This window comes from Sebastes fasciatus, chromosome 14 (assembly GCF_043250625.1).
Source record: "Sebastes fasciatus isolate fSebFas1 chromosome 14, fSebFas1.pri, whole genome shotgun sequence".
NCBI classification, from domain to species: Eukaryota; Metazoa; Chordata; class Actinopteri; order Perciformes; family Sebastidae; genus Sebastes; species Sebastes fasciatus.
Window position 1 is genome coordinate 26193486 of NC_133808.1, and position 22661 is coordinate 26216146.

Consider the following 22661-nt stretch of genomic DNA (forward strand, 5'->3'; position numbering starts at 1 on the left):
TTCTTCATTTCTGTTTTGCTGAAGCTAACTGTCAACTATGAATCTTGTTTGAGTTTTTTTTATGGCAGCTTGCAGTATCGCATTAGATCATACCACCATCTTCTGGTGAAATTGCCTCCTTCAAGTAAATTTACTCAAGTTCTGTATTCAATTTTGAAGTACTTGTACTTTACTTGAGTGTTTCCATTTCATGCTGCTTCATACTTATACTCCACTAACATATAAGAGGCAAATATTGTAATTTTTACAGCACTACATTTATCTGACAGCTTTAACATGGCTGCATTTATGCTAAATTGACAATTTTTGCCTTTTACCTGAGATTTAACAGCAGTGATTTATTGTTAATCCCTTGCATCTTCTTGTCAACACAGTATGGGAAATACAAAGGAAAACACTATTGGGATGTTGTGCTTCTTGTCCTTTATGTGTACAAAATAACACCTAAATAAATGCTCTGCATAACATCAAATAATTACACTAAATATCGTGTATTTGCATTTATCACACACTCATTGTGTTAATTCAGGTGAAAGGCCAGAATGAGGCTATATTTACCTGTGTCAAGGCCATGACACTGCTGCCTTCACACACTGTTTGTAAACTCTCAAAGTCGACGATTGTCATGAATCTGCATTGTGTTTTGGTTCATGTTTTTATAGTATATGTTGGGTTTTATTTTAACAACAAGTATCTGGTAGCAATTGTGTTTCCTCTTCGTGTTACTATGAACACATTTCAAGTAACCTGAATAGTTTTCATGTTCATTTTGAAATAATTGTATAATTTACGATAGCCATTGAAGGCGGCACTCTTGACTTTGCAGTTCACTGCGCATGCGCGTCATCACTCCGCTGAAGAGGGAGACATGGCGACGTCCCTGATTTGCAGCCGTCTGACGGCTAGCCTGAGACATTCAGGGGCCAGAAACACCATCAGCTCCGCTTCCAAGGTGAGTGTGTGTCCGTACGGAAAGCCAAGGTCCCCGTCTTCCGGAGCAGGTATCTGTGACAGCGCTAAACAGTCATTTAACACTACAATTCATCCAATAACTGACAGGGTCAAATCTGACATTAGCAACAGCTCCACTGGGTTACCGTTGCTAAGCTAGCGCGGAGCTAGCGGCTAACGCGTCACAGGGAAGAGACCCAGCAGCAGAAACACCAGCTAACACACATTATATCTTCTTTATCATCCTCTGCTAATTCTGTCACATCTGTGGTGCTTTGAACCGTGTTTATGGAGGTTGAATGTGCGCAGTTGTAGCCGGTGACCTCCAGAGAGGAGAAGCTTCTGAGCTCTGCGCCATCGCATCGCATCTGATTTGTGTCCTGCTGCGTCTTCTTGTGGGACAGTTAGCTGGACAATGCCTCAGTGAGCACGAACAAGGGCTGTCACTGCGGAGAAAGGCTATCAACACACACAGCAGGAGCACCACCACCACCACCAGGGATATGATCAACAATGTGTGTGTGCTCCTGCAGGCAGTGATGGTATTCAGAGGAGGTGTCATGTTTTTTTACAAGTACAAGCAAGTCACAGTGTGTGGAAACGCCTAAACAAGTTGTAAACAACTGCAGAGTTTCCTAGCTCAAGGGGAGTTTGTAAGGTTTGATTTGGGGCTTGCATGGATTTTGTGTTCCTGTTGCTACAGCACATTCAGAAAGTATTCACACCACCTCCTCAGATCTGTGCCTCGACACCATCCTGTCTCTGAGCTCTGCAGGCAGCTCCTTCCACCCCATAGCTTGTTTTTGTCAGCTGTGAGATCTTTTTATAGACAGGTGTGTTCCTTTCCCAATCATGTCCAGTCAGTTGAATTGATTGACCTCAGATGGACTCGATCAAGGTGTAGAAAAACATCTCCAAGATGATCAAGAGAAATGGGAGGGACCTGAGCTAGTGACATTTTCAAAAATGTCTAAAATCCTGTTTTTACTTTGTCATGATAAGATAAGATAGGAGATAAGATATTCCTTTATTAGTCCCGCAGTGGGGAGATTTGCAGTGTACAGCAGCAAAGGGGATAGTGCAAAAAACAAAGTGTAACAAAATATGAACCATTTAAATAGAAGGAAGTATAAAAATAAAAGCAGTATATACAGTATTGACAATAAACAGACTATTAACAAAATTGCACAAGTGGAAAATGATATTGCACAGTGAGAATGAATGAATGAATTTCCACCTGAAAATATGATGGGGTATTGAGTACAGATTGAATTTAGCACAAGGCTACAGGTGTATACTTTCTGAATGCACTGTACTGCATATACAACTAGATATCTGGATTTTGATTATTATTATTATTATTATAAGGTATTATATCTTAAATTAGTGTGTTTTCTGGTGTTTAAGGCTGCTTTACTGTGACACATAATTCTGAGATTATCTGATCGTTCAATAGGAATACTGTTTGGTCATCACACCCACATGACTATTGACTTTCAATTTTTTTGTCAGCTATGTAATAGCTATATGTATATTTTTTAGGGCTGACCCAAAGGTTTCGAAGCCTCGATTAGTGCCATGATAATCAACCTCCAAATCAGTATTCGAATGTTTTGATTTTTAAATTAAATTTTCTTAGATCTATAAGTATGTAAGAATAATGTATAAATCCCCAAATAACCCATGAAATAAGGAATAATCCCTCAACATTATTCATTATGCATATTCAACATGAATTATTATTAGTTATTCTCAGACGGATATCGCTGTTTGTTGTGTGTAGAGGTGCGTGTGTGTACAGTATAGTGCGGCAGTGGAACTGAAGATGAAGACAGACAGACAGAAGAAGATGTCAGCCTGCTGCGCCGCGAAGCTTTGAATACCTTTTAAATATTTCTCACCGAAGCCCAAAAAATGATATTCAGGACAGCCCTAATAATTTTTTAATAACATTGTGTTTCCAGTTTACAGCAGGCTTTGCGAACTGTCTTTACTTTAATTGCTGAAAGCAACCGGAAGCTAAGAGACAAAACAGGAAATGGAACCCCCTAATTCCCCCATCTGCCTTCTCCCATGTAGTCTTGACAAGATGACTGAGTAGCTACAGTAAAAAGAGTTCAAACAGCCGTGGGAGCTAAAAGTGTCTATTTTTAATCTGACACCATGTTGGAGCACTGGCTGCCCCTTTTCTGTCTATTTTTGCCCTGTTTTGATCAGAGTGTAAGTTGTTGTAGCAGATCAGCAGTCTGTTGTGTAAACACTGATACAGCAGACAGTATATATACACCATCACCACCACCGTCACTTCAGACCAGCATTACTGATTTCTGTAGTTTTCCCAGATTGTGGTATTTTTCTTCAGCTGACTCAGTTTGAGTTGAGAAACACTTGAACACATGGTCTTGGTTTCATATCCTTAATCAAGTTTCCACTATTGCTTGTGTTTCCCTGCTGACTGCAAACACTTCTCCTCTGTTATAAGAAAGTAACACAGGATGCTTTTGTTTTTGCTGTAGATGTTTTTTTTTTTTTTATAAATGTGTGTAATCTAACCAAATACACTAGTTAAACTTCTTGTTGTATTTCTGACAAAGTAGCTGCTCAGCCAGCCTGTTCTCATTCCCAGGCCGTCAAATACCGACAATTTTTGTCACAGCTGTCAGCGTGTGCCGCAGAAGGCACCCTTTAGCAGCTGTATGAGACGCACCAGGCTTTCCATTAACTACAATGTAAACCCATCCGCAGCAATAATGAACGTTCAGGGGAAAGTGTGCCGGGAGTGTGGTGACGTAGTTTAAAAAGCGAAAAGACACACAGGGCGGGCGGGAGGTCCAACAAACACAAGCCTTTCATCCAGGAGACCGCTGTTTGTGTCCTGTGTTCACAACATTCAGCTTCATTTTCACTTACTGTTACCAAGGTAACAGATGTCACCAAATCAACCGAAAATCGAAATCTTCAGGATTATAATTCAAATATTTTGCGCATAATAAAGAGAAAATAAGCAATGAAGAGATGAACAAGGATAGCCAAGTCAAACAGCATTTGTTTTTTTAGACATGAACTGTACCAACAGGTCGAGTCAGTCTGCCAGTTTAACTTCAGGAGCTTAATTACTCATTGGTTATAAAAAAGTACTAGTGACAAAACATTTTCCTTCTGTTGTTCCAGATTCTCGGTGGTTCTTCGGGTCTGTTCGGAGGCCATGTGCCCCAGCTGCAACAGCAGCAGCAGAGGAACCTCTCCCTACACGAGTACATGAGCATCGGGCTGCTGAAGGAGGCCGGCATCGCTGTGCCGGATGGCTTGGTGGCCAGCTCCTCGGATGAAGCCTACTCTGTGGCCAAGCAGATCGGTAAGCTGCACTGAGCCTGGAGGAAGAGACAATAATCAGATAATAATGATATCAAACATATTCATCTCTACAGATGATCAAAGAAAAGGTTGAATGTGTCTTCTTTGCTGAAGTAAAATCATCATATATTTAGGTGGTAGTTTCACAAGCAGCCAAAATTTAGTTTTAAATCAGTAACTATCTGATCAAACAATAATTAAACAAGATAACCAGAGATTTGATGCTAACTCCCGGTACTTGACTGGCTTTTACGAACACGTTTCAGTAGCGTCCACCAGAGTATTGAGGTTCGACACCCAGCTCTAGTTCTTATTGTCAAACCCAGAGTGGGCCTTTTCTGACATGTCATGACCTTTGTGTGAGGGGGGTTTTAAATAGCTGTGGAGTATGGGGACGGACACACACTCAGTCTAAACATAGCCAGCTCCTTCTTCAGTGATATCAGTTGACACCCCGCTTACATAATTGCAGGATAGTAAGAGGCTGCACCAATAATGCCCCTCGGCTTTACAGAGCTTTATAGTGAGCTTGAGCTCATTCTTTGTCTGTCCGGCCCACAAGTTCACTGTTCTGGTTCACTCTCTAACTATCATGATGACTTAATTTGGCTGGTTAAATGGAACTGGATACAACTCATAAAAATAAAAAGATTATGTTACAGTATTTAGAATTTGGTTATGGGGATGAGAAAAGCTCCTTTTTAAAGATTTGTCTTTGCGTTAATGGAAAAGATTATTGAACTACTCCTTACTTACGACACTAGTGAAAAATCTATCATAGTTTCCCAAAGCCCAAGGTGACGTCTTCAGATTGTTTCTTTCCGACCAACAGTCCGAACCCCAAAAACATTCAGTTTACAATAATAGAAAACAGGGAAAAGTCCTAACATTTAAACAGGTGAGCACAAAACATTTGATGTTAATTGTTAGTATTAATATATTCTCACACTGTCAGTTTATTTTCTGTCAGTCTGTCGCTTGTTTGACTTGTTGTTTCAGCAGTGTGTAACTCGTGATGTTAGATGGAGGTTTGGGGTGCAGAAGTCTTCATCAATCATCTGTCAGAGTCCCTTGTCTTGTCACTATCACAGTTAATAATGACAGTGTTTGATTGATGGACTGACGTCTCTGTGTGTGTGTGTCAGATTCAAAGGACCTGGTGGTGAAAGCTCAGGTGCTGGCTGGTGGCAGAGGAAAGGGGACATTCGAGGGCGGACTGAAGGGAGGAGTAAGGATTGTCTACTCGTAAGTAATCCAGCTTCATCATACGGCACCCTCTATCTTTAGATCAGTTCAATTAGGAAAAACTCCAAAAACAAAACCTCTTTGTGGGGAAAACAAGAGGAAACATGAGGAACTTGAGGCTTTTGCTTCTAATGAAACATTTATCCACAAAATCCACATTTTTCCTGAGCTTCCCCGTAGAGAAATTTGAAACATCTGCTTCTCAGGATACACCTTGCACCACAGAAATAAAGTCATGACTTTACTTTTGAGTCACTGAGGGGCTGCAGGCGTTTGTAGAGGGTTGCATTAGTTTTAATTGGCCCCACTGAAATTGTAAAATGCCACCTACTTGCCAAATGTCACCAGTGTGGCAGGAACAAGCTGCAGAGAAGCTGCAAAAACATGGAGGAGGAGATGAAAATTATCTTCAGGCTGCATGTAAGGAACAAAAACAGACGGCTGTGTTGAGTCAGAAACCGCAGTCCTCTAGTTAAACTGTTTTTGTTTTATTATCCGGTTACCAGAAGCTCTCTAAAAGTCACTGTCATATGGCCGCTTTATGTAATATTCTTAGATTTTACTGATTTAGATGTGATAAGGAGGCAGTATACATGACATCTCCTCTGACAATCATCTTCTTCCTCCTCTTCCTCTCCAGGCCAGAGGAGGCCCGTGACATTACATCCCAGATGATTGGGCGAAAGCTGTACACCATACAGACCGGAGAGGCGGGTCGTATCTGCAACCAGGTGTTCATCTGCGAGCGCAGGTACCCACGCAGAGAGTACTACTTCGCCATCACCATGGAGAGGTCCTTCCAGGTGAGGGAACGCACTCACGAACAGACACACACATTTAGATACTGATAGGCTTCAATGTGGATTTGTTGAGAGTGAAGACAAACGGTAAAGAAGTTGAAGAAAGACTCAAAGCAACACGGCAAACCTTCTGCTCACTGCGATGGCTGTTCTTATAAATGAATGAATGTAAAAACAGCAAACAACCATGTGGTAGTTTCATATTCAGTAATGAGACATGGCAGAATAATGTTAAAAGTTACCTGGATGTAACTCCATATATATATATATATATAAGCATTTGTAGAGTAAATGAAATAATGTAAACACAATAAATCAGAACCGTAGACTCCCGTTATATAAAAATATATAAGTCCAGCTTAATGTGTTGTATTTCCTGCGTAGATCAGTAGCTTGATGAAGGTGGTAATTGTTGCTTTAGCTGAAGGCCTTGTTTGAATTTTGGTTCTTGCTCAAACGGCTCTATTAATGGACACAAATATACAGAAGGCAGAAAAATAATAAAGACCAAAATAAGAGTGATTTAAACAAAAGTCATCTTTACATATTTTTTGCTGGTTGTGCTGAATCACACCACTAGATGGCAGCACAGTGCTAAAGATAATGATGATGGACTATTCCAGCAGAGACTATAAGGGTCTCTGAGGTCACTGCTTATATTTGTTAAATGAGCTGTTCTTTTTTAGAGACAGACTGTCACGGTCAGAGGTTTGATCCCTTTAACATCCAGTGAATCCTGCCAAAGTGTCATTATTTAGCTGAATACAGAATGGGCATCGTTGATGTGATGGGAAAGGCTTTAAAGGCGATTTCACGAGTAGACTTTATAGAAACCTGCATCTTCTTTTTTTAGAGACAAAAAATGTAGCTATGACCTTTTTAAACAAGTCAAAATCCTCCCACTAGACGTAATTCACACGCTGAGCTTCTTCGTTACCAGATACTGGATTTCCCTGCTGTCTCAGTCAGCCCACCTCCAAAAGATTTAAATTAGGGGCTGTATTCATAGAACATCATAAGGCTAAAAGTAACTCATTAGGAGCAATTCTTAAATATAAGGGGCTTGTAAGTCTTAACATTTTAGTGCTACAGTTGTTCCTCGTCTTTTAGAAGTTGGAGGTAATCCAGAAACATTGCTTGATTAACTGGTGATTACCTGGAAAAATATAATTATTACAGTTTAGGAAGAGTCTTAATGGTAGGATAAGATACTAAATGTGGCCCTAGGTCTTTTTTTTTCCAGCAAAAAAAGGACCTGGTTTAGTTTCCCTGTTCTTCATTTTGGAGAAGTTAAGACAGAGATATTATTAACATACATAATGAGATCATTATCATACATTATACATGCCATAGATAATGATGACACTCATCAGAGATCTGTCTTTTTGCTCTTAATCTTCACTCCTACAGCAGAGAAAAAGACAAAAGAAACTTTTCTCAGGTGGGAGTCTGTGGAAGAAAACCTTTCATGAAATGGAGAGTGTTTTGATCTAAAGTGCCTCCTCTTAAGATCCGTAGACATGTAGACTTGTGCTAACCACTGATTTTAAGATCCAGCTATGTTCACCAATCAGTCCAGCATCGGCACAACATTTAGTTCACTTTTATCCACATTTCAGAGAGACATGCTGCTTTTATAAGTAAGCCTCAACGTGCAGAAGTAATGTGAGGGTAAAGGACCAGAATAGAAATGTACATTTGTGCAGTTAGATCTATGAAAATAGAACGTAAACAGTTGGCAGATATTATTGTTGGCGATTAGGGGTATTTCAACCTACAGAGAATTATCAGAAAATGACAAGAACTGACATCACATGTTATTAACAGTGAACTTTTAGCAACTGAAGTGAAAAAACTATTTACAATTTTAGCCAGTGTTCCTCTTCCTCTGTCTTACACAGGACTGGAAAATCTTATATAATATATAATAAAAAGTAGAGATGAAGCAATTAGTTGATTAATCAATTAGTCAGTTGACAGAAGTCAATTGGCAACTATTTAGATAATCGTTTGAGTCACTTTTCAAACAAAATGTCTTGTTCCACCTTCTTAAATATAAGGATTTTCTGCTAGTCTTTGTTTAATTTGATAGTGAATTAAATATCTTTTACTGTTAGTCATATACAGCAAGGCATTTGAAGACATCTTCTTGAGTTTTAGGAAACTGAGATCAACATTTTTCTTTATTTTCTGTAATTTTATAGAAAAAAACAATCAATTGATAATCATTCAATCATTCATTGTTAATTACAGCCCTAAAAATAAGTTCAGGTTAATGCAACACTACACCTTTTGCAAAATCTGAAACTCAAACCAAGAAATCAAAATTAGATAGATTTTCTATTTGAAATAGTGCAGGAACTCAGAATATTAAACTCCTCATCTCTCCCTCTTGTGTCCCGCAGGGCCCCGTGTTGATTGGCAGCTCGCAAGGTGGCGTGAATATTGAAGATGTTGCAGCCGAAAGTCCAGACGCTATTGTGAAGGAGCCCATCGACATTGTGGAGGGCATCAAGATGGAGCAGGCTGTCAAGGTACAATCAATAGTAGATGGAGCAAGTCACAAAACACACTGGAGACGTTCCAGCTGTGTGGTTTGGGCTGCAGGAGAAATCGAAAACGAGAAGGAAGGGATGCTGTTTGTGTTCATGCTGCATTGTGGGAGACAATGTCTAAATCACTAGAGGCTGTATGTTATTTCTCAGAAGGAAACTGTTTTCTTAAGATACAGGTCCAATCTCTTCCTCACAAATCAAATCTCAGGTCAGAGAAAATCTTTCCATTCTTCACAGCAGACCTCATTCCTCCCACCTGTTGCTTTCTTTTAGAAACTAAAGAAAAATATTTGCGATAATTCAAGATTTATGATTTTGTTTTGATGCCCTATCATTCACAGAAGTTTTTTGAGACACTAACAAAGTTATAATCAATCTCCACGTCTTCATAGTAAACAACCTGAATGTGGCAGAGCTTTGATTTTCCAGTCTGATGGTTGTTATTAACAACACTCAGATGTTTAAAATCATCCGCTATAGTCATAAATATACCCTTGACTGTGAAGGATGATATGCCGGAAATGATTATTGTTATGCTTTATTTACAAAGATGACAGTTTGTCTGAACATTTAAGCTTTTTTTCACAGAACAAATAATGCCCTTTGGACAAGCTTCAGTTTGGTACCTTCTGCTGTCTGAATTAACAAGAGCTGACGTACAAGTGAGACGCAGCAAACATGATATTGACAGATGACGTCTTTAAAGCTGCCCTAACCAATATTTTCATGAAAGCGTCAATTGACTCTGGAATGTGAAAGAGGTTACTTGTAGTGATGAACACACAGAGAATTATCACCTGGCTATGAGGAGCATTTTAGCCTCTTTTAGCTCATAGTTTTGGTTTTATGGCACATTTACTGTTGTGGTTCAATCTCACTGCTCTCATAGTGTCGACTTCAGAGAAAAAGCTGGAAAAAGCCGCTGTACTCTACCTGCTCAACAGCAAACGGCAGACAGAGACTAGCTGGTTAACATAGTGGAGCATTTAGCAGCTAAAGAGACAGATATTTCCCTCAGGAGTTGGTGGAGACCAAAAACAGAGCTAAACAAGAGTGACTATTGGGCTTACTGTCATCAGGTGGACACAAACACAACGCCAAATGAATGATGATGTTGCTGGATGTGGAAACTGTTTGCTAACATCTTTTTAAAAAGCAGTAATATATCAGAGTAGTGGTGCCTGCTTGTTTGCTTGCGCTGCCCCCCAAGTGGCCAAAAAAAATCAGTGATTACAATTTAAGGTAATTTCCAAAGTTCCCAATTCTTTCTAAAACCTCCAAACTCTATTTTTTTATTTGTTAACAAGTTACCAGTGACCTCAGTTTCAGAGCATGGTCTAGGATCACTTCCTGCTGTGCAGCGTGTCCTGACCTTTTACTGGTTAACAAACATTGTTTTTACAGTCGTGTAGTTTTATATCTCTGTCTGGACATTATCACCTTGAACCAGAGAGTCACAACAATCATAACAAGTCATGTAAGAATACACACAAACAGAACATACAACTATGAAATTACAGCTGAGAGGGAATATGACATTTTCTGATTTGCTCAATTTTTAATGTGGACAGACACGTTTGTCTTTTCTTTCAAGCGACTTTCAGAAGCTAATTTGAGGGTTTACTACACATTTTTGGTTTATTATCTCTGAATTTGCATGTGAATATACTTGTTTCGCCACGCTCTCTTAACCCTCCTTGTCTTAGTCCATTTTCTTTCTCATCTCTCTCTGCCTCCTCTGAGTTTGAGTATAATTTAGCGTCCGATCTCTGTGCTTTGGGCTCTGGATATTGAGTATGTTGGTTGTCATAGTGAGAGCAGAGACTCAATATATTTGACAGAGCAGAGAGGTGCTGATTGCAGGGCTCTCCAAGTACATGGAGGTCCATTGATGTTCCTTCACTCCTTTTATTTATTTTTGTCCACTGAGACCACGTTTGTAAAACTGCACAACATTCATAAAAAAAAAAAATCCGCAGGTTTTCTGTGTTTACAGCGGAGAAGGGAGTATTGGGAATTAATTTAATCAAGGTAAGCTTTATTTATATGGCACATTTCATACTCTGAGGAAAACACAATGTGCTTTACTTTATAAGAAGATCAAGAAGAAGTGAAAGAGAAAGAACAAGAATTATTACAAGACAAAAATTATATTAACAAGAATAATACTAGTAATGATAATGTTATGTAATTTTTTAGTCCTCGAATATATTAAAGCGCCTGAGTTTTCACTTCCTTCACATCACTTAACCTCTTCTCTCTCCTCTCAAACACTAACCTGAAAATTAAGTGTATAATTTTGTTCAGTATTCAAAGCTTAGATATAAAATACTGTTACTGTGTGTCATGCTGAATTACATGGAAATGTTCTGAGAAATCATGCACACACAAGCCGTCTGCTGTACTGTATAATGTTTTGTTTGATGTGATGCCATTTTAAAGGAATAGTGTTTACTCTTCAGTTTGTGTAAATGTTAATCAGTGAGCTTTAGAGGTGGATTGTGTTACCTTTTCTAAGATAACCTGCTGCATCTTCTGAAAGTGTGATGCTCAGTATTAATAATAAAATGTTTTGTGTTGCTGCAGGTGGCTCAGAAGATGGGCTTCCCGACGGCGCTGGTGAACGAGGCGGCGGAGAACATGATCAAACTGTACAATCTGTTCATCAAGTACGACGCGTCCATGATCGAGATCAACCCCATGGTGGAGGACTCATCTGGCATCGGTACACACACACACACACACACACACACACACACACACACACACACACACTCTCAAACTCACGCTCACACAGTGAATGTATCTACTAACAAGTATTGTGTGTGTGTATCAAAGTCTGATATATCTTCTTCCTCTGTGCCATTGAGCTCCGAAAACTACTAAGAACCCATCAGTGAGCTTCACTGTTGCACTGGGTGACCTGTTCCTTCATTACCATGAACACACACATTGTAGTTTTATCTTGTCTCAATCCCACATACACCGTCCTGCTGCCCCAAATACTCACTAGAGCACCAAATGCGGATTAATTCGCATCTGAAAATAGTCCCCATCAAATGCGCTATTTCGTTTGTTTTGATATAAACTACAGTGACCAGCTGTGTTAGGAAATTACTGAGCCTTTTTTAAAAGAGTAACTATATATATTGGCGAGGTGTTTTTAAAGATTTACATCTTCACTAGGAACCAATGGGCTTGGAGCTGAAAGCAGCAGACAGGAAGTATTGAGAGACGGACTAACACATTGTTGTTTTTGGTCTTTTTGTGGGATTTGAAGAAAAGAGAAAAAAAGAAAAGAAAAGCTCCAGCCTTAACCTTTAAGTTAAGTCTTGGCTTAGATTCCTGCTCGCTAAGATCAATAAGTTAAAGAGGCATTTAGCATCTAAACATCAATGGGTCGGTCGCATTTTGAGCACAAACTTACTTATTGTTTTAAATGACACTCGCACAAAGAGACACGTAATGGTCTTTATCGACGAAAATGTCCTGGACATTTTCAGGAGATTGATTTCAGTTTTGCGTGTGTGTGTGAGTCAAGTGAGTCAGGGTTAATGACTCTGAAAAACGCACAGCGATGAGATCCTCAGGCATGAATCAGAGCTCTTTAAACACACTTGTATGAAGAGGAGATCACTGACCTTTGTGCTAAATGACAGCTAATGACCATGGAGTGCTGAACACGTTAAACACTCAAGATAGACGCACTCGGATAAGCCTGATGAGAAGTGCTGCATTGACATCATGTCATTTTTAACATTAGATAATAATAATAATACTAAGGAAAATAATGTGACATTATTTGATAGTTGTCTGTGTAGAAACAGGAGGGTTTTGACATGCAGCTAGAGCAGAAACAAGTTGTCGATTAATTTATAGTAGTAATAGACAGAGAAATAATCAACAACAATTCTGATAACGCAGAAACGCCCAAAATGTTCTGGTTCTTTTATAAAAATGTTTTTGATTTCTTCGTCCTATATGATGATGATTTCTTAAATGTGTGTTAATGTACTTAAATGATGCTTAACAAATGTAATGGAGCTACAACTACTGACTACTTTCATTGTGGATTAATCTGTTGAGTATTATTATGATTAATTGATTAATCGTTTAAATGTCATTTAAGTTTGTGCTTTCTGGTGTTAAAAGAATGAAACTCAAATCTCTCACTTCTGCACAAAACACCACTGCAGATGCTTTCTGGTGTGTGACATCAGCAGACGTTAATCTTCTTCTAATGCCAAAATCTCATGTTGCTTGTTTGTCACCAGTGATGTGCATGGACGCCAAGATCAACTTCGACTCCAACGCAGAGTACCGCCAGAAGATGGTGTTCGACATGCAGGACTGGACCCAGGAGGACCCCCGGGACCGGCAGGCCGCCAAGGCCGACCTCAACTACATCGGCCTGGACGGAAGCATCGGCTGTCTGGGTCAGTGCGCGGCAAATGTCACCAAGGCAAAGGCAGTAACTTAGGCTTTTTAAGGAAGGTCATTTCAAAATCAGATGTCCACCAATCTTGGAAAAAATAATTTTTTTGGGCGAGGTCATTGCTTTAGAAAACTGAAACATTTTGCCTCATGCAAGAACATTTTTCTCAACCTGATTCATGATTCATGTCTGAATCACCAAATATCCTTAACTGCAGAAACGTATTGAAATTCGCTCATTTCCAACTTGATGAATTTCACATGTTCACAAGGAGTTGTGCTTATTTAAATGATAAAATTGCATATAATACTGCCTGTTCTGCACCATTTGTGGGCATGTTTTAGTCACAAAAATGTTACCAAAGAGTAAAAAGAAGAATTTCAAGTCCTGCTGTCGGAAATCGGCAGACTAAAACAAAGAAGTTGGCAGACGGTGGTGATAATAGAGGACTCGAAACAGTTAGAAAATATGAATACAGCTGCCAGCGACGTGTCATCAGAGCGGCACTGCACTGTGACAGCTATAAGGAGAGAAGGGTTTGACATGAAGTTGTAGGTGGTGTTAAACTGTTGGGTATTTTAACGGAGGATGATCATAGACAGAGACCTGCATGAAGACTCTGACTGCTGGAGTTTGAGAACTTCCCAACAACTAATGAACTGCATATGTTTCAAAAATATACCAATAAGGGAATAAATAAGAAAAAGAAAAGTTGTGAAACCTCTCAGTAAGCCACGGTGATATGGTGAACAGAATATTCATTTTGCATTAAGTTTATTGAAGGTTTTTATTGTTCTATTCGTTGATTGACTTGGTGGTCATATTCTCTTAAATTGCTCCTTTGTGCCTCTTAGGAAGAAATCTGTGGGTACAAGTGATTCTTTCATGAGGCCCAGTGTTATTGTTTTCCATTAAATGGTGAAGCATTTTGTCAATGAATGTTAATATAAGATAGAAATGAGCAAACACAAATATACAAAACATGATGGTAACCAGCTGAGCCGGGCATATTTTAAAGGATTGGCCCATCAAAATCCAATCTGTTCTTTACTGTATTCTACTGTGTTTTGTCACCTCAGCCTGCTGGTGTTGCATCGCTGCTCTACTTCATGACAGCCGGGCTCCACAGTTATTATTATATTTCACCCCATATGTGAATGACTGTTCTGTCTCTTTCTTATTAGCAAAGAGCAGTGTACAATGACAGACATCTCCTCGGTAACCACAAATGTTTTAAGACAAATGACGTAGTAAAAAAATAAATAAACAAAACAGTTTTATGGTTAACCTCCATTGGAACTTACTGCAATAAAATAAAGATATTGACATATGGAAACAAACAAAAAGATTCAGGTAGCAGCTTCTCATTTTAAGCCGGCTCTGAAATTTAATACATTTCAGGAGTCACATTTAAATTTAAATTTAAATATAAAAATGGGATCTGAACCAAACCTACTCGATCTAGACATCCTTAGTAAACTTTAAATTTTAAAACACACTTCACTTTCCTGCTAGCTTATACTGCAGTCTGTGTTCAAGTTTTGTATTTTACTTTGAAATGACCAATGGGCATTGTTCTTTCTAGTAAATGGAGCAGGTCTCGCCATGGCCACCATGGACATCATCAAACTCCACGGTGGCACGCCAGCCAACTTCCTGGATGTCGGAGGAGGAGCCACAGCTCATCAGGTGACCGAGGCCTTCAAACTCATCACCTCTGACAGGAAGGTAAGATGCTGCTGATCCTCCAGGCTGTTTAATGATTTCTCTAATGTTAGCATTATGTTTGTGTCACCATGACATTATTTATTACAGCATAGCTTCATGTTAGTTAATGCTAATGCTAATGTTGTGTCGCTCAGGTTCAGGCCATCCTGGTCAACATCTTCGGAGGCATCATGAGGTGTGATGTCATCGCCCAGGGCATCATCATGGCTGTAAGCGAGCTGGACCTCAAGATCCCCATCGTAGTGCGGTTACAAGGTAAATGACACGCACATACATATACATATACAAGAAAACCTGGAAATCTCTAATGATTCATCCAGTCCACACAGTCATGGAAAAATCTATTAACAAAATCTCCTGATTTAAAAGTAACATGTTACTTTAGACAAGATTACTTTAGACAGATTTCTGTCTCCGTAGCAGCTGAAACTCTGTTCAGGTACAAGGTAGAGACGTCCCAAGCCGATCCTATGGACCGATATCGGCTAAAATAAAGCTGATCAAAATCGGATCCTTTCTTTATTAAACTCTACTGTGTTGTTTTGTCCAGGTCAGACTTCTAGTTTTGCAGCTCTGCTCTCCTTTATCACAGAGTGAGACGCCTTCAGCACCCAGTTAAACTTTCATTCACGTCAGATCAAACATTTAAGCTGATGAAATTAATAGTTTTGAATCAGGACCTTCAGTATTTGGATCAAATAGCTCGTGAGAAATAAGTTGTGTAAGAATTAGAGTGCTACAACTGTTATTTCAATATGTCAGAAACATATTTAATCAACGTTTAGGTGATTATAAGTATCTGATTGGACTGTTAAAGGACTCAGATTGCGATCAGGGCCAAAAAAAAACTTGATCGGGACAATCTTAGTACAGGGGGATATTGTATGAAATCATTTTTGTGGCAGTGATGATAAAAAAAGTCAGAACAAACTATTTCAATTAAGTCTTCAGTCCTCAGCTGACCTCAGCCATTAGCCTCTTTACACTCTGGTAAACTAAATACACACACTGACAGACCTCGCCACCTCCAGTCAGACGGGTTAACAGGCAGCAGCTGGCAGCTCAGAGGGGGAACTTGTGTCTGTTTGATGCCTCCTACTTCAAAGCCTGGCTGCTGGAAACATGCAGAGAACGATGAACCCGACTGAACTGTGCTTTATAATTATTATCATGTATTTATATGCATATGTACATTTATACTCTGTATTGTCGAGGGCAGCTGGTGATCAGAAAGGTTGTTAGTCCTTTTTGTTTGTACATGACCTTCAGATGACTTTATAAAGACAAAGCCGAGTCCTCAGCTCACATCTTTATTCATTCAACAGCGCAAGACGTTGAAATTTACAAGCACACAGATCTGGTGCTTGCTTGTATTTGGAGCCTAAACAGAGCTGACATTTCTCCGTTTTCCTCAGGGTGACACTTTTCTGCTCCTGTTTTCTATTTTGGAATCAAACACGCTGTCAACCCAAACTGCTGAGGTTCTGAGCCACGATGTTCAGATTTATACTCTAATTTAAGCTGTAGAAGTGCTGCTTCTTCACACATTTTAAAAACGTGTCATCAGGTCGTCCTGCCTGATGTCTCAGTTTGGAGCGAAACTCTGACACTCTGTGCATAAACAGATGTACTCAGTAGAACTTTAGTGGTCTTTTCTGACAGTTTTATTCCATGTGTGAAAAACAGGGAAGGAAATTGGACAAGTTTTAAAATCTCTGTTATATCTCTGCAATATAATAAGCACAGAAAATGAAGCGATGGCAACAGCAGTGGCTTCTTTTCCCACCTTTAAATCTCCTGAATACATAAATGACTGACAGCAGTTGGACATACGATTGAACCCCACAGTACCACAGTGTAGAAGAACAAGACTAAAACTGACTTTAGCTCTGCAGCAAGTTCAACTTTTCAATACCGCAACACTACGTCATCTGGCAAGACACTATGTTGGCCAATCAAATATGTGCAAGCAGACATTCCTTGTAGATTACTTTGTAACATGAACGCTGTATTTCTGCTGTTTACCTCCCGATCGTCACGTCAAAATATAAAATAATTGCTTTCCAGAGTTCTGAAACCTGTTTCAGAGTATTTTAATCCTCTTTGCAGTGTATTGGTGTCTGATAAACCTTCAAACACCTTAATTTGTACACAAACGGCCTGGCTAGACTGGCTTCTTCAGTTCCCAGAATTGCTCACTTTAAGTTCAGTATTTTTAGATATTAGTACAAGTGGAAACTGTGGCCCAAAACTCAACAGGAATTATCCTCCATGATTATCCACAGTCAATTTCAAAGAGCTCTGTCATCACCATCCTAAAGCCCCCGTGGTAGCATCTTAAAAACATAATGTTTGCATATTAAACTTAAAAACGAAAGAACGTCATGGATTAACAATGGTCTCCCTGACAGCAACACAGCTTCACACTGTGAAGTTTGTTTTATGGTGGAAAATATGAACAGACCAAAGTGCTGGGAAATGATGTACAGTAGCTGTTTATTTTTGCTCAGATCTGTGAAAACTCTAATTTGATAAAATCTTGTTTTGTTTTTGAAGGAACGAGAGTGGACGATGCCAAAGCTCTGATTGCTGCCAGTCCGCTGAAAATCCTGGCCTGTGACGACCTGGACGAGGCCGCCAAAATGGTAACACACATTAATACACTCTCTTTATCGCGCTGTACCTTTTAAACAAAAGCCTGATATAACTTGACCACACACACTTTGACACACACACCACCATGTATTGTAGGTAGGGAGATGAGACAAACATGCACCTGTCTGTTAAGCCTCCAGGTGTGTGTGGATGAATCTGTCACAGAAATGTCACTTTGGCTTTATAACACTTGGAAGCAGTGAAAACGCAGGTGAGAAAAGGGTTAGAAGGAGGTGTGTGGGTGGATCTGAGCAAAAGTAGAAATGACAAAATGAACATAACTCTGACACATCATGTGATTGATGGTGATGTATGTGTGCTTCTCTGTTTTATTAACTGCGGTCTGATCACCAGGTGAGATGAGGATGAGTGTAGTGGAGCTGATAAATCTTCATTGTGTCAGGCATTTCCCACAGGTGTAGTGTAGTGTAGTGTAGTGTAGTGTAGTGTAGTGTAGTGTAGTGTAGTGTAGTGAGGCACTTAAGCTGCCTCCCACTGATGAATAGAGGATGAAGGAGAGAAAAGTTAAAAGTTAAAGATTCATTTAACATTTATGTCATTCTCAGCCCTCTTTTCTTTTTTGTTTTTTTTGTTTCTCGTCAGTGACATCTACAATCATGAGTGCTGAAACTATTAAAATACATGGAGTTATGTTTTTTTTGCTGTGTTTATATCTTTTTGTAAGTTGTATGGCCAAACTGCGCTTTCACTCCTTCAGTGGAATCACAATTATTTCTCAATTTTCGATTTTTGGATGTTATTTTCCTAAAGATGTGGACAGTCAGTTGTTTCCATTGTCAGGTGAAACTGAGTGTTATTGTCCTTGATGTACAGTGTCTTGGATGGTTCCTCATTTGTATGTCGCTTTGGACAAAAATGTAAAATTAATAAATGCTATATCCCCCCAAAATCCCAGGTCACACCGTCACCAATCTGCTGTTAAACTGAGCATTTACGTTTTCCACTGATGACGTGTGTTAGTACAGTCGTCTTTATACTCACAAGCATTTTAAAATGAACAGCTTCTGTTTGTTTCATCTTTTAGGTGACTCATTGAGCCTGATTTAGTTTTAGTTTTTTACTGGCATATACGTGCTTAACGGTTGATTAAATGGCAAGTATGTTTTTTTTTTTTAATCTTAGGCGGGTAATGAATTTAAATTTACTTCTCAAATTAATTATGTTTTTGAGGCGTGGTAACTTTTTAATATATTTTCAAATCATACATAAATCAATAGAAACACAAGGACCTGCTGAACGACCTGCGTTCATCATGTAAAAGAAGATTTGTTTGACGTCTCTTTCTGTCTGCTCACAGGTTGTAAAGCTTTCTGAAATCGTCTCGCTGGCTAAGGAAGCTCAAGTGGACATCACCTTCCAGCTGCCCATCTAAGAAAGAAACTCCACCTATGACCTCCTCACCCCAAGCACTTCCTCTGTCACACCCACAGCCGCCCACCACTCCACCCTGACAAATAAACCGCAAGACGAGCCTCTCGCACCTGAGAGGAGATTAGAGACGCGTAGTTTTCTCTTTCTTACTCTGTGGCATGATGGCACGACTCTGTACAGGTGTCCGACAGGTAGACCACAACAGGCTTCACTTAGAGAGAGAAAGGCCTCGTTTTTAGTTGCACTGGGATCTCCGTTTCCCCTCTCCACGTTTCCTCAAACCCACTAACTTAAGTTGCACTTCAGTCGATACGCACAAACCTCCACTTTTATCTCCTTCACACACGGTGAACCGGTCTGCTTACTTCAGCACTTGTTGGGAAATGTTCCTTTGCCCTTTTTAGAAAAATAAAAGCAGACCAGCTGAAGCATTTTCATGTGAAGGAAGCTGCTTTCGCTCTCATTATTTAGTGGTTTCAGTTCAGTTAAAATGAATAGTTGAGACAGCGGCCACACTGGCTGGTGATTGGTGCTGTTACATCACGTGGGTGCAAAAGGATGACTGGAAAGGCATCAGGAGAAGGATTGTAATCCCATTACTTTCATAAACACACATAGCTTTGCATGAGTGCCTTTTAAGCGTGTTGTCTCTAAGTAGGAATGTAACAGAATAAAGAACAGATTTGCTCCCTCTGTGTAGAACATTGAAGTATTTCCTCAAACCCATAAATCAGTGCTGAAAACACACAAACAAAATGACTGAGCTGTGTCTCCGTCAAGTACAATGAACAACACTGCAGCATTGATTTAATAATAGCTTTCAGACAGAAATTGCTTCAGAGAATGAGCTGTTTTCTCTTGCAGACGCCTCCACGTTATGTCTTCCCCTCCTATAGAAGCCCTCCATTATGCTGTGATGACAGTGAAAGCGTTCACTGGATTCATTTATTTAAATATGTAACTGAATTCAGGCTCATTTTAAAGCATGTAGAGAAATTTGTTAAAAGCTTGGTTCCCCGAAAGCGTGATCTCATAAGTGTTATCTATCCATGCAGATAGTTTGGGATTCATTTGTCCAGGTTTTTGAGATTTCTGCCTCCATCTCGTTACTGTGGAGGTGAATGGACTTTAGTGTGTTGAAAAATGACATCCACAGATGTCTCCGTCAGCAGTTTTTGCTGAAACTTAATTTCTACCAAACACTGATATCAGCAGGTTGAGGCAGAAATCTCACGACCTAGACAAATGAATCCCAAACTATCTGCATGGAGGTTTGGGAGAAATGTATTTTGTTATTTTTGGACACATAAAGTGAAGACTGTCAAGAGGAAATGATAAAACTGTTGCTTTCCTGCTTGTTTAGTTCTTTGGTTAGTAAAGACAATCGTAACAAAACACTCAACCTTCTCTGGACACAATCGTGGCACATTTTATTAGCTGTACTGTTAATTAAATGACCAAAAAACAAAATGTTACTCTCAGCTCAGTTGCTAAATCTTTGAGTATGAGGACATTTATAAATTCAGCTACTGAAAAATGGTGAAAACTAAACCTAAAGAGAGGCAAAAACTGGATTCAGAGTTGATAAAATGCTCTCTAACTCCAGCTTTAGTTGTGATTGTTGGCGGTTCAGCCTGACAGCACCAAACCTCCCAGCATGAAGTCCCCAGTGGATAAGGACTGCAGCGTTAGCATGGCTCACACTGTTTACCCGCAGCTTTGAACAGGCCACATTTGTCAGTCTAAAATATTAGCTGTGACACCTGCGGACTCGGGCTTATTGATTGCTGCAGAGATCTGTGGCGAGTATTGATGGAACGGTCCCGAGGTTTCCGTTCTGCCTCGGCTGTGGCGAAGCTTCTTGTGTGGTCATGTTGAACAGAGGTGATACATCTCACATGTTTAAATGAGTCAGATGAATTATTCAGTGTTCCTGTTGTGGAGCTCAACTTTCCCAGAGAAAAAGCCCCGAGGGAAAAACTAAAAGTTGAGCGAGCGTTAAATCAGCACGGTGTGACTCTTTCTCGCACTGTTAAACAAGGAAAAGGATGCTCTTTCTTCCCTGGTGATAATTTGCAAACCGCTGCAGCGTGAGCCCATGTGCATCTTCTCACTGTCATCACAAAAGGAATGTCATGACCCCCTTCTTGCTTAAGTGAAGCATGCTTTATTTTGTTAGCTAATGAGGGCGGACTGGACGTCTGAGGTGCAGGCTGATGTTCTCATCTGGTTCAAGCCTAAAGAGGCAGCTTTATCGTCCTGTTGAAGGCAGCCATTGTAGAAGTCCCACTGGACCTTTTAAGGTTTTTCTCTTCCATTGCATGTTGAAAGTTACAAGAAACGCGGACAGCTGGAGTCACTGGAGATTTGTGTTTCTGTATTTATTTTATCCTACTGAATCCCCTTTCTTTGAAGAATTGCTTCAGGGTTGAACAGGAACTTCTGCAATGGCTTCCACTGTATGTTCAGACTGCCATCATGCCACACTGCGGTAGCCATTTACTCTTTCTTTGTTTCTGTATGTAATGTCAGACATCTGGTTGGGCTGTGACCTCTCACAAGAACGGTAAAATTACTGTAGTTGTTTCTTTTCCCTCCTCTTCCTCCTCCTCTTCCTCCTCCTCTTCCTCTTCCTGCAGCGCTCCGAACACAAGCCGACATTGTGAGTTGTACGTCATTTATTATATCTTGTAAATAACCAGACTGATGTTCTCTCTGTAAGATATTTATGCTCCTTGCAAGGAGTGAGACAAAGGAAGAAAATAAATAAATAGAGAGAACACCAACGTTTCTGTGCTTTGTTCTTGATGAAGACATCCATCCATCCATCCATTTTCTGCCACTTATCTGGGTCCTTGGACACTTTTGTAAATACAACACACCTCAATACTCGTGTACTTGTTTAAAACTTGTATGAACTTGTTGTTCGTACTTGTTGGCAAGATCAACTCCAGAGTCCAAACTCCCACGGACAGGAGGACGCAGTACGATCAAGTTGTAGTTGGGACAGCAACGTTCTTGCCGACACAACCAACTCAGCTCTGATGATTACACTTCAACACACCTTTACCTGACTACTGTGACGCAATAATCTCAACTCAAAGGTCCACTAACTGATCTTTTGGGAGAAAAACAATAGCTTTTTGGGAGCATTCAATCAAATTGACTGTGAGACGCAGCCAAAACTGTAGTGTATATTTAAAATGAAACAACATTTGATATAGATATATATTGAAATGTGGTGATATTTGTACATATAATGGAGTCCACAGAGGCAGCTCTGTTGTACAACGTTAAACTGAAGCTCTGAGATCAAAATATATCTTCTAAAAAAATTCTATCACATGAAAACACAACACAATCAATCATTCTTGTGAAGATTTGGACTTTAGGGGACAATGGGGATGGTTGGGAAGGTTGGTTGGGGGGGAAGGATTGGTAGGGTACCTTTCACAATTGTAATAATTTGAATAATGCAGCTGTTCTTTGCTTGAATACGCTTTCATTTCTAATATATGCTGCAACAAATTATGGTGGGTTTAATGG

At 39.7% G+C, this 22661-nt stretch overlaps 1 protein-coding gene across 2 annotated transcripts; it reads left to right on the forward strand.

Moving 5' to 3' along the window:
• The first annotated feature begins 812 nt into the window (after nucleotides 1–812).
• Nucleotides 813–21901, forward strand: sucla2 (succinate-CoA ligase ADP-forming subunit beta). 2 transcript variants are annotated; one of them, XR_012596938.1, is made up of 12 exons: nucleotides 813–952; nucleotides 4123–4306; nucleotides 5451–5550; nucleotides 6191–6353; nucleotides 8756–8884; nucleotides 11492–11630; nucleotides 13180–13341; nucleotides 14926–15068; nucleotides 15203–15323; nucleotides 17625–17713; nucleotides 19042–20037; nucleotides 20195–21901. XR_012596938.1 is itself a non-coding variant. In XM_074657530.1 (11 exons), the coding sequence occupies exons 1-11, from the start codon at nucleotides 869–871 to the stop codon at nucleotides 19114–19116; spliced, it is 1389 nt and encodes a 462-aa protein (XP_074513631.1). In that variant the 5' UTR covers nucleotides 813–868; the 3' UTR covers nucleotides 19117–21901. The 2 variants fall into 2 exon arrangements, 1 of the variants encoding a protein (XP_074513631.1); XM_074657530.1 differs by having other exon boundaries at nucleotides 19042–21901.
• Nucleotides 21902–22661: the final 760 nt, after the last annotated feature.

Bases quoted from the DNA above. Each gene is read 5' to 3' on its own strand.
- sucla2 (XM_074657530.1), top strand. From the start codon at position 869: ATGGCGACGTCCCTGATTTGCAGCCGTCTGACGGCTAGCCTGAGACAT. The intron at 11,631-13,179 runs GTACACACACAC...GTTTGTCACCAG, and splicing joins GGAGGACTCATCTGGCATCG to TGATGTGCATGGACGCCAAG. The intron at 13,342-14,925 runs GTCAGTGCGCGG...TGTTCTTTCTAG, and splicing joins CGGAAGCATCGGCTGTCTGG to TAAATGGAGCAGGTCTCGCC.